Here is a 17,687-nt window from a genome sequence, read left to right on the forward strand (position 1 = left end):
TATTATTATGTAGATTATGGTAGAGTAAGCTTCTGTTTGCTGGAAAAGTGTCCATTCCACTTCTTCACTTCTTACTTTTCCCTCCTCCATAACTGAACCTGTGTGTAATATGTCAGTGTCACCCACATACAGTATCACACGGGCACCTCTGTGTGTACAGGGCTGCACGGATAAGATAATCCATTGTTATCCCACTCTAGTTATCCACTGCCTCCTTTTCTCCATCCTCCCTCCAGTTGTTTATCACCACTTCCATCCCATCATCACTCCAACTCCTCATGGAAGCCTCCTCTGACTTCTCTCTAAATGGGATCAGTCCAGGTCAGTTGACGTTTAGGTGTGGGACTACGCTCATTTATTGCTCCTCTGTGTGTGTGTGTGTGTGTGTTAGCCTTTATGTGTGTGTGTGTGTGCATGTACATGTGTATCTGTGTTTTTGTGCATTTTTTTCCGTGTATACACAGTGTGTTTTCTTTCCACAGAAGGTGGTGCGAGCTAATGGGTTTACCATTGCATTACAGAAATATGTTTTTCGAGTTTTTCTGTCTGATGCGAAGTCCAGGTTTATTCTGTACACGTAGCTGAGTGTGTCATTGGGGAACAAGGCAAACAAAGCTATTTCAGTATCGCCATCATCCATGTTTTTCTCTCTTCATGGATAATAGGTGGGCTTCCTGGATGACAGTGCCCACTTTAGCACTTTGTTCCAGTGAGGAAGGAGCAGTTTGATTACAAATCCTGAACCCTGTAGGAACTTTCCCTTGACCATAATGAGGACTGGAAGCAAAACCCATCGGTCATTCCATTGTATTTATTATCTCTCTAAAGAATCATCACAGGAAGGGAAAGGGGTGTGAAGCCATTCATTTGGTGGTTATAACACCATCCGAAGAGAGCGGTTGTAATTATTTCTGCTGTAGCCTGAAAGCGTTTCTGCTGTGCGGGGGGATTCTCTAACCTGTAATCCCGTTAGCTATCGGAGATAAAAACAATTTAGAATTACTGCTATTAGAGGCTGTCTGAGCTCTCGGAGACGTCCTAATAAAGGAGGTAAAGGAACGGTCATGAATCTCTAATTGCAGTCATGTTCTCAGCAACCCTGTGTGGATGTGAGCATTTTATTACAGCTTCCGTGCATATTGGGAGATTAATTTGTTCAGTATTTTGTGCTTTGAAGAGGAAATGCATCAGTTTTTTTTTTTCTCTCAGCAGTAGGTGGTTAAAATGTTTTTCCTCAGTGGAAACAAACATCTAGGCTACACAAGAAGGACTGTCTGATGTCAGCAGTGTATGTTGACAACCATGGTTGTTAAAGATTACAGGATTTAAGATGTATTAATCATAGATGGTGCAAAAGTTACAATTTTTCTTTTTTTTTTACATCAACTTCCTCTCACTTTCCTGACTGACAAGGTTAATTGTCTCCCTTCTTTGTGTAGGCATCCTCTCGGTGCTCTCTCTGTCCTCTGAGTGCACCTCCCTGGCTCAGGAACTGCCCAAAGTGTCCTACGTCAAGGCCATCGACGTCTGGCTCATCGCTTGCCTGCTGTTTGGTTTCGCCTCGCTGGTGGAGTACGCCGTGGTTCAAGTGATGCTCAACAGCCCGAAGCGCATCGAGGCCGAGAAGGCCAAGATTGCAGCCAAGGAGAAGGCTATGGGAAAGAGCCCCACTGCCAAGAACAACACGGTCAACGGGACCGGAGGGACGCCGCTGCATGTCAGCACCTTGCACGTCAGTGGATCTCGTTTGATAACTTGACTGTGCTTGTGTGTGTGTGTTTGTGTGTGTTTGCCACCATTCGGGGATTACAAGAGTTACAGTATATTGAATAATACTTATATAGCTGAAATCAGCTGATACTCTTTCCAGTGGTATATCGAACATCCATTGAGACAAAAAGTGCAATTGAGATCTTGCCTCATGATCATCAACGCTTTTTAGTTTTTGGGGGGTTTCCTTTTTGTCTATTGGTTAAGAGGCATACAATATACGTGCAACATCCCTGGTTCGATTCTGACCGGAGACCTTTATTGCATATCAAACCCCTCATGAGCTTCCCTTGTTTCCTGTCTATCTCCACACTACGGCTGCAACTAACCATTATCTTGATTGTTGATGAATCTGACGAATATTTTCTAAATTAATGATTTGGTCGATAAAATGTCAGAAAATAGTGAAAAAGGTCCATCCCAGTTTCTCAAAGTCCAAGGTGATGTCTTTAAATGTTTTATTGTGTTTGTCCAAAACCCAAAGATATTCAATTTAATATGATCTAGAACAGAGAAAAGCAGGAAATATCCATACTTGAGAGGCTGAAAACAGCATTTTCTGGCATTTTTATTTGAAAATTACCTTCAAGATTAATCGATTATCAAAATAGTTGGCGATTGTTTTTTTGACGATCGATTAGTCGACTAATCGTTACAGCTCTAATCCACACTGTCACTATCTAAAATTAGGTTATTGCTAAAAAAAGAGTAAAAGAAAAAATAATATTTTAGAATTTTTCTTCTTTATCAAAAGTCATCCTGAATGTTGTTTGCACCTTTACAGCGGTTACAGTGCAAACTGCTCCTATATATGCATATGATTTAAATATGGAATGTATTACGTTCAAATCCATAAGTACAGATAATGTCCCCTTGGGTACTGATGCTGTAGATAATCACTGAAACATTTCAGTGATGGTGCTGTTTAGTTGCTTTGTGTAAGCGTGTGTTTGTATGTGTCTGTGTTTATGCATATGATTCCAAGTAACCTCCCACCTACAGCAACACACAGTACAATGATCAAATGCATAATCCACATCAAACATCCTCAGGCAGGTTTGCACCAGTGAGGCAGAGAGATCTAATCTAAATGCAAAACACGGAAAATAAATCATTCAAAATTGGCATTGTCTCTAACACACTTGTGCACACAGATCAGTCAGGACTCAAGTCTGACACTCACATGCACATGTGGTATGTTGTATGGGTCTTTCAAATTGTACGCCTAATTGAAATTAATTTACCTCCGAGTCTGTGCTAGTCCGGACCACATTTGGTTTGAGAGGATTACATTATTCCATTGAGGTTTAATGGGTTTTCTTGTCAAAACCAAATCAAAATAATGAAGCTCTAATGAGCTTAATGACTTCAGTGAGTAAGCATCCATAGTGTGATTAGATCCTGTTCACCCCGCAGGCCTTCAGGGAAGTTGATGAAAGGGATTTTTTTTGGAGGACAATAAACTACATCCTTTTGCTGATAGTTCTTATGAGCCCTGTTTGTCCGCTGTGATAGCACATGGCGGGTGTAGAGGAGTTACAGATGAGACAGAAACCATATTAGGCAACATTGGAGAGCACAAAGTAAATCTAATTTTGGCACCAAACTTCTTTGTTTTTTTTCTCTTAAAATAACAATAAGTTTTGATTTATCAGCAGGAGTTCTGTCCAAGCTTCAGGATCAAACAGCTCCTTTACTGGGTTTTCAAAGGGTAGTCTGTTTTCAATTGAGTCCAACAATCCTGAACAGCCTCATTTAAATGTTACTCATGTTCAGATGAAACCTACCTGGTGAGAGGATGTGACATCTCAGAGACATCATTGCTACTGTACACATTTTTTTTTTATGTCAACAGTAGTCGAAGAAAGTGGAGCATTCAGTTGTGTTTGTCCATATGATTGTTGAGTTGTAGAGTCAGTTTGATGATTTGTGCAGTTTGATCCACATTCAGAGCTGCCCCAAGGGCTTGCCACATTGTAGGTACAGAGTCCGTGTACGTTTTGATAGTTTGTTTATTGGATTAAATCCAAAGTGGCAGAAACGAGAAAACGACTGCTATTTTCGCTTTGTCCTCGCCGCCACCAGGACACCACTTCGCCAGGAGGAGGGTGGACGGAAGCTCCGGGGGAAAAGCCTCAGTTAGTGGTTAGCTGTAGCAACTAGCATTCAGCCAGCACATACCCCAGCAACGGGAGTCACAGTCAAGCCCCAAGGAAGAGTGCCGGCCTTTGAAGCAAATTTTCGTAGTGGCCAAACAACATTACAACTTCCGTGTTCGTCACGTGATGCCACTGGGCCCGAAAATACTTTTCCCATAGATTTACATTGGCAAAGAGACGTTTTTAACACTATGGATAATTTATTTTAGGTGAATCAACTTCACAGTGTGAACACATGAATAGACCTTAATTAAATCATTAGATCGTAAAAGTTGTAAATGCGCCAATAGCTGAATCCAAAGTCATCCCCCGGGATCAGAATCAGACCCTCGGTACTGGGGATTGTGCTGGCTGAATTTGTGCTACTATAGCTCTGTCTTTTTCGTCATTTCTGCCACTAAAAAAACTATCAAAACGTACACCGTACAGCGACACACGGTCGGTGCCACAGTAAACACAATATAGGCCGACACCACATGTGAAGATTATAAGATAACAGTGTTGTTTTGACCGGCTCTCAGAGTCTCAGCAGTTTGGTCACATTCTTGCCCTGCTGTTAGCTGTTGGCTTTTTTTTTATATTTAAAAAAATTTAGATTGTATGGATCCGGTATAGAGGTGAAATGCTGCCCCCCTATTTCTTTGGAGCATGTGGCCATACATTTCAAAATGCACCTTTAATAGTAAATAAGCAGATAGACTTAAATAGACTGTGAGATGACTGTGGGTCGAAAAGGGCTCGGTCAGCAGTAGCCGTCTGTGCCATCTGTTGTGGTGGCACATGTATCCATGTATCTATACATATCTGAATCCGGTACATACACAAATATACCAGTGGGGGACACAGAGAGGTAGAGAGAGGGGACAAAATGGAGTGGATGTGATGTGAATTCCTGAAATCAATGCCCAATTTTCTGTTCTATTCTGAGATGCATGATGGTGTCGTTTTTTTTCGAGCTTCTGCTGAGTTATAGATTTCTTTTGTCATGTTATGTTTGTAGACAGAAAGAATAATTAGGAATGCATGGATTGAAATGTGCACAGTCATGATGCCCTGATGGAAACCTTGTGGTTGAAATGTTTGATTAAGTGTTGATGGCATTACGACAGCATTGACTCAGAAGCAGAAGTCAGACACAGATCAGGTGAAATTAAAAAGTTGTGTTGGTGTCAGGTTTTGGAGCAAAGGTTGGTAACAGGTAGTGAATAAGCGAAGGCAAACAAAATCAAACAGTAAGGCAGATAACTAGGACAAGGGCTAGAATGTTAAGGCTATAGACGATCTGTCAAAGACTGAGGGAAAAAAGAGCCGGTATATATACTGGGTGAATAATGAGGGAATGAGGGAATGAGGTGCAGGCGTGAATGTGGATGTGGTGGGATAAACACTTATTGATTTTTTTTGCTGTATTTCATTCTTATTGTAGTCCTACATAGTTCTGTAGAAAAGAAGAGAAGACAGAATGAGTCTTAACTGGAGTAACAGTTAGTATAAAGTTTAGGACCGCTGTATTTCATACTATTTCATTCTGCAGGATGGAATAATCCATGTCAGCGTGCATGGCTCTATGCACAGTAATCCCAGTCTGCTGCTCAGTCAGTCAGTTTTAAACCACTTTGGTCTGGTTACACTGCCTCGGGGGCTGCCAGCAGCGCTTTCAGACTATTAGTCCAATCTTATCTTGGTTTCTACAGTATAGGCCGATGTTTCAGCTGAAATGCTGCATAATTTAACAATCGATTCTGTATTCCCTCGTGTTGTTCTCCTGTACCCAGGTGGCGGAGACTCGCTGTAAGAAGGTGTGCACCTCCAAATCAGACCTGCGGACCAACGACTTCAGCATCGTGGGCTCGCTCCCGCGGGACTTTGAGCTGTCAAACTTTGACTGCTACGGGAAGCCCATCGACATCGCAAGCGCTCACGGCAAAGCCCTGGCCAAGCACAACAAGAGACCTCCTCCTCCGAAACCAGTCATCCCCTCTGCTGCCAAAAGGGTCGACCTGTACGCTCGAGCCCTCTTCCCTTTCACCTTTCTCTTCTTCAATGTGGTTTACTGGTCCGTATACTTGTGATTGTTTTGAAATACTTGTATTGTTAACCCCCCCACTTCCCTCCCCCGAGTTATTTATTGATCTGATTATTTTCAAAAAGTTTAATTCCAAAGTGAACCCGGAGTGTGTTTAAGGCACACTAGTATCCTGGTTTTCAGTCTTAGGCTCTGATCAGACAGGTGAAAAACTCAAGGCGCACCGCACTGCCATTTTGGTGCCCGATCAGACAGAGCGTTTTTTGCAGTTTGCTGCATTTTTTTATTAGTCCATTTTTCTATATTGCTTGGCAACCAGCAAATGAGTGCTAACAACAGTTTAAATTAATGAAAACAGCTTACCCGGAATCTTAAATACCGCACTAATTTGTGCACTGCTGTTTTCTGCTCAGATCATAGTAACTACTGTTGGTTAAGTCAAACCTTAGCTCCGGGTATCCAGCAAAAGTCACCACAGTGAGAAAAAACGCTAATGACGTCAGACGCTTTTCCCAGCCCAGTCGCACAGCAGTTAGTCACGAAATTGAATGTATTGATTCGTATACTATTGATTGTTGCCTAAACCTAACCAAGTCCATCTATTCCTAAACCTGACTAAGTAGTTTTATTTTGAAAAGACTTGGGCGCTTACGTGACGTGTTGCTGGACATTCGTAGGAAAATGTACAAAAAAATATGCAGTTGAAAGTCATGCTGAGCGTCACAAAAAAAGGAAATCGGTGTCTATGTAGACGAATCAAATAGATTAAATGTCGTGACTTTTTCACAAACTGCCGTGAGACTGTGTTGCTTTTCCGCTCTGAGTTGAATTTTTTTCAACTCGAGGCATTCAGGGTAAATAAACACGAGGTGTTCAGCAACGCAAAAGCAGCGGGGAAAAGGCTTCAATCTCATTAAAAAAAATTACAAAAAGCCGCCCCAGGCTGCTAAAACACATTCTGTCTGATCCGGGCCTTGTCCTGTTTTTGATCGTATTTGGGATATGGTGTTTACATAGAACATGAAAAACCTGGTTATTCATATCCCTGAATAAATGACCATTACAGTATCCAGGTTTAAGGCGTTTACCTGCCGAGGTTTCTATCGGAGTACTCATGGAAAATTGGGAATCTAACCCATACAAAATATTTGCTGAGAAGAAAATACAACTTCTATCTATTATTACATTTATATATTTACATGAAAATATACAACTATCATTATTTGTGTATTAAACAATGATTATAACTTTATCTTTCTTTACCTAAAATGCATATATAGCATATTGTCTTGAAATACCTAATTTATTGATAATGGTACTTGAAAGGTTAATACAGGTTTGCAGATATAACGGTTGTGAGATCCACAAAGATTGACTGCGTAACAACCGAGCAGAAGATGCACTAATCTATAAAAGAGCATTTGTAAATAGCTATTTGATTTTTCACCCCTCCCAACTGGGAGTCTGTCCGCAAGTTGAATAAGTTAACACATTTTTTTTAAGCTTCAATGCAAAGTGTAACATTGTTATTACATTGCATGTTTTAAAAAAAAATTGCATGTATATGAAGATAAAATCTAAATATAAAATTATTTATTAAATTGTATTATTCTTATAATTTGCTCTTAAGAAGATAAATGGATACGTGAAACACTCTGTTCCTGTTCAGATGGTTTTGTGACACTGCCACCTTTCCAACTAATGTAATGTTTGACATCACCTACCTGTAGCGTGTGTAAATGGGTCACTAGTGAGCTATGACCATGTGTCTGTGAAATTTACAAGCAAAGACAAATTAAATGACCAAATGACTTTTCACTATTTGATGTGATTAAAAATTAACACATATTTGAACACAGCATGTCATTTTTGGACTCTTTTTTTGTTCTTCTTTATTCTTATATGTATTTCAATCCTCAATGGACTTGCAAAAGGTGGATAAAGTCCGTAGATCTCCAGCATCTCCCCTTTGTTCTGCCGACATGCACGCTGCACATCACACAACAACACAGCTGTTTCTTCCACCGAGGCTTGACCTCTCCTAATCAACCATCACCAGCCATCTATTATTCATGCAAACCTGCCTTGGAAAAATTACCCCTGACTATCATTTGCGAGACTTCTCATATGAAATCTGTCTCCAGCTTAATGAAGCAAGATAGATGCTGACCTTATGTCATGACAACAGGGTCATATTAATGAAGTTTGAGGCAAATGACACCCGGATTGCTCATGTGAAGGAGAGTGAAATTGTCATTTGCTGGGATTTCTTTTTTTGGTTAGCACAAAATCAGAAAACAAGATTTTTTTTTTCTCTCTCTCTTTCTCTCTCTGTCTGTGGCTGCCATGGTTACAGACATGGGATGGGAATTTTGTCTGTCACAACAAAAAAAACCTGCCCGAGACACAGAATGGGGAGTCAGACTGAAACTAGACTCAAGTGGAAAAAGCCTCTAAAATCACCAGATGAAACATGAATCATCACATGTTTTCACAGATTAATGAAAAACGCATCTATTTGTGTTGAATTCTGACTCATCTGAAAGCTCATTTCAGCTCTGACAGAATATGCAATGAGAAAGATTCTGCATTGCAGTGCCCTCCAATGGCCAAATCTATATTTGTTTAATGTAATAAGGAGATAAAAATGCTCTCCAGGGAGAGAAACAGATGTAGTGCCAGGTTGCGTGTAAAATATGATTATGGGGCGCTGTCAGAAAAAGTCTGATTTCCTCTTTCATGATAAAATACAGGTGTATGCACTAAAAGGCTTTCAGTTATAACATAAACCATGATTATAAGATATTCTCAGTGGTGAAACTGTAAATTATTAATGCCAAAAAACCTTTAGAGGAGCTGAAGTGATGTCTAGCATGTTAGCAGTAAAACCTGTTTAACATTTTACATCCGTGGTCATTAGCTGAGGCTCTTAACTGCAACAAAATATTATTACAACATCCTAATAGATCAGCTAACAGATCACCAATGGTGTAAGGAAATAACATTAAGGGGTTTAATGATTAAGCCCACAACACCGGGTCGGCAGATGTCCTTGTGACTCATGTGTCTCTTGTCTGTGCATGCTCCACCCCCGCACCCCGGCACCCTGCTAGCAGCACAGCGCAGCAACCTATATCACACAGGGTGCTTTCTAATCCAACATGACCTCTCACCAGGCTGCCACCCAGGCCACCAAGAAAGCCACCATGACAGTCAGGCAATGATTAGTGGGGGAACCGTGGGGGAGGAGAGGCCACAGGGCTTATTTGGAGCTCATTTACTGTGAACAAGGCTTTCACACATCACCGATGTTGTGCTTCTATAACCGTATCCCAGCCCCCAAAAATACATACATACAGAGTAAACAGAATTTCTATTCTATTCTAATGTTATCTTCAGTGTTGTCAATAATTTTCTATCAAAATATCATGAATCAACCTACACTTTACAGCCTGCTGACTTCTGTTTTCTTTGTTTACTCACTGTCATGTTTGTACAGTGTCGTGAGGGAATTGTCACGGTTTTATCCGAAACCTGAGACATAATAGGCTATTTTCCGAATGCCACAGTGGATTTCAGGTCAGCCGCAATTTCCCACTCCCTCGCAGGCACGGTGGCTGTTTGGTGGCAGAATGTTTGGCAGAGCTTTGAAATGTGGGAGTCTGGAGGAAAGTGTGGAGGATGCCATTTCCTGTCATAGGTCGAGGTGGCGAGGAGCTCTGGGTTCTTGTCGGACTCGACCAATCTGTGAAATAGCCATGACTCTGGGTTCCGTCGTTATAGTTAGTTCTGCCCAAATCAGAGAAAAGAGAGAGTGAAGACAGGTGGTGAAGGTGAAATAGCACCATCTGAAAAGCCTGATTGTTTAATTTCTAGGGTTTTTGTATAGTTTGTTTCCTGTTTTTCTCCTCTTGTGTCTTTTCTTGATTTACTTCCTGCCTTTGTTTGTTTCCCGCCTGTGTGATTATCTGCCCCGCCCTGATGAGTTTCACCTGTTCCTCATCAGCCCTGTCATCTCCTGTCCCTCGTTATTTCCCTCCTTTCCCTTTCCTTGGGTATTTAGTCTCTGTGTTGTCCCTTGTGTTTTGTCAGTTCGTCTTCGTTGCCACTAGGAGTTTTGTTTGCTGATGTTCTGCCAGCTATACCTGTCTGTCTTTTTGGGACTCCTCTGTTTAATTAGAAGTATCTTCATTGAATCTATCTCTGCATTTGGGTCCTCCCTGCTTGTGCTGCTTCCTTCAACCACTACAGATAGTGGAGGAAATAGAAGATGGCTAGACAATTTGCCCCTCTCAAATTAAACTACAGTGTCTTCAATTCTAATTGTATTTTCAAGAATTGAAGACAATTTGACTACTTTCAATGCATCTTTTGCTGTTTTGAAACGGACGTTTTGAATGGGTGTTTGTGACCATATGGGTCATAAAACAACGACTGCTCAACTGGAAACATGAAAACCATCAAGCAGCAAGCGGTTCGGGAGGATGCATCATTGGTAAAAGGAAGACGAAATAGATGCAAGAGATGAAATACACAATGCAGACAGCTGGAAACTATTACGCTTGTTGATGAGCGTATGAATGCTGTTTATCAGCACAACACTTCTTCACACTTGTCACATGCTTTCATAGGAGCCCAGTTTGAGCACAACAAATTCAGCTGGTAGATGTTTCAGTCATTAATTATGTGCTATTTTGTGAGCAAATATGACTCAGACACCCACACCCAACTTCCAGTACAAGTCAGTTTCAGAATGGCATCTTCAGTTTTGGAATCTGTGTTCTTAAAACTCTGTGCACATGAACATTTCCCTTTAATAACTTCCTTTAAAGGTATTACTTTGATAAGAATTGAATGGGTTTTTCTGTTATGAACCTCTCATCTGATCCGAGGCTGAATCAGTGTTTTAGAGGTCAAATTATAAAAGGAGCCCAGTGCAACATTGGTACAGATTGAATGCTATTGACGTAAGCTGATGCATTCAAAGTGTCCTGTCTCAGCACTCTGTCTGACCTTGGGGCCGATCCCTGCAGGGTTTAACTCCCCAGAACTGTTCTTATGGCAGTAAATGCTTGGCTTGGCAATTTCTGCGTGTCCAAAGGTCTTGTTATGCATCCACATCACCTCTTTACATTACTCTACAGTAAGTCACTGTCACATCAGCAGCGACTGTAATATACTGTAAGTCACAGAGGGACTGCTGGTTTTAAATTCCTCATCAATTACCACAACATAGAGAATAGCCAGAGGCTCGTCAAAATAAAGCGGAAAGATCAGTTTGGTGTTCATGCTGCGTTTGTTTCTTTAATAATTTCACTTCCAGTTGCAGCTCATATAATTAGCTACACATGTGTGAATATCACTAAATACTTCTTTATACAAATGAATCATTGACATAATCAACCCAATCTCATGGGAAGGTTTATAAATAGCATGCATTACAAAGACATTCTGTATGTCATGAGGACGCATTTTAGACATATCATTTAAATGACATGCAACAACTACGGTAACATCAACAATTAGGTTTAGGCAACAAACCACTTAGTTAGGTTTAGAAAAAATAATTATGGTTGGGCTTAAAATAAGTACATAAACTAAGTAAAATACATATGGAAACAGGGTAACATATTTACAGAACACATGTCACAAGGGTCACTAAAAAAAAAAACACCACAAATGTCACTGGAAACATGGTAACATAAGTACGGAAAACATGTAACAAACGTCACTAAAAAAAACACACCACAAACGTCACTAACATAACTTACTAAACAAAACACCAGTCACCTTGTTGAAAGTCCTGTGTTTGTTGGACCCATCCACCTCCATTCCTGTCTACCATAAGCAGTCTTTATCACTTGTTATACTACGTCACTAGCTCTGAGCGTAGCGGATGCGTTTACACTGCAGTCAGTACAAACTACATGGCGTACAAATGATACGCCAAAAGCAGGAACGGCTTTGTTATTGCACGCTATTTGTACTGTAGGTGTTATTTGGTCTTAGCTGTTTAATGACATGGTGTACTTGGCATCAGTAGTTTGCCTGAGGTAATGCTATGCTGCAATCATATTACAGTAATATGCAAATGTATTGATGGATAATGCATTATGTGCATTATTTCCTGTAATATAATTCATGCCCTGCATTAATCTGTCCAGTTGTTAATTTGGAGTTATCATTATATTTGTCTTGAGGGAGATGAATGCTGAATTTTTAACTCTACATTATGTAGTAGAGGTGCCCGGAGGGCAGCACAGTGTCTTGGTTGTTAACGCTGTCTCCTCAGGATTTTAATTCTAGGTTTTTTCCTTAGACATGCAGTTCAGCTAGATGGGAAACTTTTGCATTTGTAGTGTTTAAGTGCAGACGTGTCTGAAATACAGTGCTCTGTGCTTCCTGCTCAGCGCAGGCTATACCGGCTCCAGCCTTGTGGAACTTCCTGAAAGTAAAAAAGACAGTTAAGAAAATTGATGACACAGTTACATATTCTTTATAATGTGTGAACAAGTTATAAGATGGAACCTACAAATCCATACTTCACACTGTATAGTCACTCTGCCTTTTATTTTCTTGCATCCAAGTAGATTCACCTCATTATTTTTTTATTTAAAATAAAAGACCAAATCTCTTGAGATTCTCTAAAAATCCATGTTTGAAGATCAGTCCAAACATAATTCCAAAATGTAGAATAAAACAATGTAGGAGAGAAGAAAGTGATTTAGAAAAGACAATAACTGGAGAAACATGTATCCATTGTGTCTGCGTACTGCTGCTAATGACGGCAAGGGATTCATTAAAATCATTAAATTGTGTTACGGAAAGGTCATGTGTCAGATCCCCACAGTAACAGCCAGTGTTTGTCCATCACAAGCTGAGTGTCTTGTTGCAGAATAACACTTGAGTGAGATACTAAAATGCTCCCCATTGTAAGTCTCTCCGGATAAGAACGCCAACTAAATGCCAGAAATGTAAATGCTTTCTAGGAGGCAGTTGCACAGAATTTCTGGGACATAGAAGACGCTGGTTAAACATTTCTCAAAAGGTCACTCACTTGGTTTGAGCGGCTACAAAGTGCTGGATTCTCCAGGAGGGCCATTGTTTTCATTAGCATGTGTTAAATGTCCATCTCACTCTCTGTTTGCTTATTTACGTAAATTAACTCAAAGGTAAACATTCTCACACAGCCAGCGGGTTCATGATTTGATTATGAGTAACTTTCATTTCATTCCCAAAAACTCATTAGAACGCTCTTCAGCGCTGCGACAGTTAAATTATCTCGCAGGCTGCAAATTCAGTAAATTGCGGAATGTGCTGTAAGATAATGAAACTGAAATTACATTTCAATCTAGCAGCAGCAGCAGAGTGAATCCATGCATGACATAAGCTCCAGACAAGGTCAAACTGATGAACATAGTATGTGAGTATGTGGAACACAAGCAGCTGAGCGAGCTACGTACTCTGCCATGAGTCGGATTTACTATGAGAATGACACCAGAAAGCAAAGGTTTGGGTGTCCAGTTAATGCAGAGTGCAACAGGTTAGAGGGACATTCTGGTTTCATACAACTTGAGTTTCATTTTTGTAGTTTTGGCCATCGTTCCTATTGCCAATATAAATACTGTACCTACCAAATGAATTGCTGAAATCTGAGAACATGCTGACATCTCTCTCGTCACATACTGACGCTTTGTCAGCACCCCTTGGCATCACATTCTAACGCACTGGGTTGCTTAGCGCGTCAAAGTGTGGCGCTCCACTACGGTTGTGATTAACATTGTGAATTCAAACAAAATCACTTCCTTACGTTTAGGCAACAAAACCATTTAGTTAGGTTTAGGAAAAAAAACATCATGGCTTGGCTTAAAATTACTACTTTTGTAAAGTGAAAGTGAAACTTAACGGTACACAAACAGTGGTCTCCTGGTTAAAAGCCCTGTGTTTGTTGGACCCTTTTTTAGCTCTTCACGTGACCACACTCCCCGACAACTTTCTCTGAGCATCTACTGACACGGATAAGTTTACATTGTAGTTACCTGACAGCCCGTTGAGTCTCTTAATACAGATGCTAAAGGGTGCCTTGTGCGTCGGTATCACACGCCGAGGGGCGTGGTAAAGCGTCGCTATTTGACGCCCTGAGAATGAGAACAAAGTATGACATTGTAAGGAATACAAGCAGAAAAAAACAAATTAAGCAGTAATACAGGTTTTAAACAAACCCCAGCTTTACATGTCCATAATTTCTAAATAATTTCCAAGAAGTTTCCTGGAAAGAACTCTAAATTTATTCTAATTATAGGGAAAACATAGTCCAATTAATTAATTGCAACTAATTGTCAATGCAGCCTTGAAAGTCGTTAAAAGTCAGTAAAAAGCAGTGAAAGTCAACTGAACAACTGATTTGTCTACAGGCAAGCATACAATTCAACATGAAAAGTAACGTTACGAATAATAAATATATGGTAATGTCATAATGTGCTCTGCTCTAAGGTTATGCTTTCTTTGTGCAGTCGTTTCAGTTCCTGCTCTCATGTGTTTCCCGCCTCCTTGATAAGTTTCACCTGTCCCTTTGTTAGCCCCAGTGTTAGCCCTTCACTCACCAGACCTCCGCTCACCTGTTCCCACTTCCCCGTTAATCAGTCACTGCATGTACCGGTCCACTTCCTTTGTTCTGTTGTCAGATCGTCATCGCTGCTTTGTAGAGTTTGTATTACCAGTTACCTGTTTTTCTGTCACTTGCTTGCTTGTTACCTGTCTTTTGGATTAACTGGACTCTCGTCAACAGAAAGCTACATGTAATTAAAATATTGAAGTTATCCGACCATCTCCTTGACTTTCTGCATTTGGGTCCAATCTGTGTTCAAAACTTCACTGCACCGTGGCAGATAAATTAATATTTATCTGAAATGTTCTCAATCAGCCTCTTACTATAAGTGAAGGACTCCAAGAAACACACATTTTTCTCAGATTTTTACAGATTTCTATAGTTGTGTTTTTCTTCTTGGTTTTCTCACTGGTTTGAACTGGCCGAGGGAAAAACTGATGTCAAAAAGTTATAAGAAAATATAAAAAAAACTTTCAGGGGTATATAATTGGAACGTGTCGGACAGTATTAAGGAATGCTTTGGGGAATACAGAATTGTAAAATAAAGGTTTTTGTAGTTCAATTTGAACCTATACCACACCTACTGGATCATAGGTGTGCACACAGATTGTTTTCCTTCAGTTTTATTTCCAAATAAATTAGATAATCTGACCAAACTGTTGACTTGTTTGCAACCTATATGATCGTCCAACCGCTTGTGTTTCTTGTGTTGCATCCGATAGAAATGAAACCAAGTTATAAAGGACAAAATGCCCTTTAAAGTTCCCACTCCTGTGTGTACTCATCGAGCTGAATGGAGCCAGCGCTACATGTGATGTGCTGTCCGTGGTGCTGAAATCTGAAACACACTGTTGCTTCCAACATCCAGCATCCTGAGCTCCCACTCGCTCTCCGCCTCATTAGTCTGCTCCCATACTGCTATCTCACACCGTCCAATGATTAATATACATCTGTCCGTGCAGCCTGAGATACGCATATCATAAAACAAGGGGACAGGAATGCCATTTATTTCCTATTAGCTGTGAGGCAGCTCTCCTCCATTTAGCCCTGTTTAAAATGGCAGCTACAACCAGCGATAGATTTGCATTGGATTTGTATGCAGAGGGTGCAAATAAGCACTAGATCAAAGTTAAAGAGGAGATTCATTCCTGGAGGGCATGAGTGATGGCCTCCAGCTGATGCACTTGATGAGTTTTCTCAGTATGAAATGTTGGCATTTAGCGTGGTGTAGAGGAGACTTGTTTTTCAAGTGGCCGAAAAACATTTCAAGGTCTCAATTCAAGTTGTCCATTTGTGCCGCTTTTCTGACATTTTGTCAATTATACAAAACAGTTCTTAAGGTCGCAGATATATTCAGCTATTGGCTTTATTCCATTGTGCATTCAGGAATTATTAGGAGAGAAATGATTTCCAGATGGTTAAAATCCATAAGCTAAAGGTTTTCAGCACATTGAGTCACTTGTGAATTAAGATTAAAGCACGTACATCTTCAGTGTACACTGTACAAATGATACTTGTAAGGTCATAAGTCTGATTCCTGCAAGAGTGAAGTGATCTAGAGCAACCTTTATCAGCCTGCTCACTCATTATGAAGGTCAGAGCTGAACCTACGAATTGATTAGTTGATGGACAAAAAAAAAATGTTCACAATCTTTTTTATTGTTACACTCTTTTTCATTTCAAGCCAACATATTCTCTGGCTCAAGTTTCTTCAGTTTTGCTGCTTTCATCATTTTGTTCTATATTCAGTATGTAACATTCTGTTTAAATGCATGATTTAAACTTTTAATCAAAAAATGAATCGCAGATTAAAAGATAATTCAAACAATTGTTAGCTGCAGCCCCAACAAACTCTGTATGGGAGTATCAGTCAGGTGCATGGAATGTAAAAACAAAATTTTGGAGTTTCAATGAATGTGTATCGACTAGACTAATACACAGAAGTATAAACATTTAAAAATGATACTACAAATAGGCTCCATTTAAGTCTGTTTATTGGAATATTGACTTTAACAATGACTTTAATCATCAATCAGAGATCATATCAAAAATGGAATCATATTTTCTCCAAAGATAGACTCTGTAAAATAACATATTATTTTAGATTGGCAATAAACAGGTACTCCTCCCCCATCCCAACCCCAATACCACCTCTCCATCATACCCACCCCAATTTTTATTTTTTTTACTTTTATTATATTTTATGTTATTATGTTATGTTATGTTATGTTATGTTATTTTATTTTATTTTATTTTATCTCATTCTATTTTATTTTATTTTATTTTATTCTATTTAATTTTATTTTGCTGTTTGTGTTGTGTCTGATGAATTTCAATAAAGTATTCTTTTTTTAAAAAACAAACTCTAATGGGTTAATAAGAAAAGAAGGTACAGTTAACAAGTTTGGTGGGGAAGATTAAGAAGAATCAGTCCACATGAGGTTCTTGGTGTTGGGTTGGAAAGCCTTTTAACAACTGAGCTCTGACATAAAAGCAGATTGACCTGTTGAAACACTGGGCCTAACTGCTCACATATCCTCCTGGGAACCGAGTTAAAAAAAAGTGTTTACCAATTACTTTTTTGTTATTTCCTTCCTATTTAGGGTTAAAACGAAAATCTTAACAATTCAAGCTTGTTAAACTTTATTTGTATTGTCCACTGTAGTGGACTACAGGACTATTTCAGTGTGAAATAATAATATTATGGCTGTAGAGTGATATTAAACGAAGAATACATTCAAACTGATTAAAACAAAACACACATGCCATATCACTGGAAAGCCTAGGATGTCCTCTTTACAATTCACCAGGGGTTGATAGAGTTGGTCAAAAGAGTAAGAGGATATGCATGTGGACAACATGTCCACTACAGAGGACACATGGCAATGGGCTGAGTCTCAGGAGGATATTATAGCCTTGTGACCCTATAGGATGTTATGAATCAACAATGTCCCATGTTTTCATGGCTTAATGCTCCTAATTAAAGCATAATAAAACAGACTAGATGTTTAATTCCCATTGTAAGCCGTGTGCACTTTTTTGTCACCAAGTGGCTGCCGCTCGGCTCTTTCCGTCTCTTTCCGCCTTTCTCATTAACATTCCTCACTTGTGGGTGTGATGCTGA

General features: G+C 39.8%; 1 protein-coding gene across 1 annotated transcript in view; it reads left to right on the top strand.

Moving 5' to 3' along the window:
* glrbb (glycine receptor, beta b) overlaps nucleotides 1–6,591 on the top strand; it is a 29,682-nt gene extending 23,091 nt beyond the window's left edge. The window contains exons 9-10 of the mRNA XM_037781214.1: nucleotides 1,440–1,732; nucleotides 5,705–6,591. Coding sequence (XP_037637142.1) covers nucleotides 1,440–1,732; nucleotides 5,705–6,001 — 590 coding nt within the window. The 3' untranslated portion in view covers nucleotides 6,002–6,591. The remainder of the gene's footprint in view (nucleotides 1–1,439; nucleotides 1,733–5,704) is intronic.
* The last annotated feature ends 11,096 nt before the right edge of the window (nucleotides 6,592–17,687 follow it).

The sequence above is a fragment of the Sebastes umbrosus genome, chromosome 9 (genome assembly GCF_015220745.1).
Source record: "Sebastes umbrosus isolate fSebUmb1 chromosome 9, fSebUmb1.pri, whole genome shotgun sequence".
NCBI lineage: Eukaryota > Metazoa > Chordata > Actinopteri > Perciformes > Sebastidae > Sebastes > Sebastes umbrosus.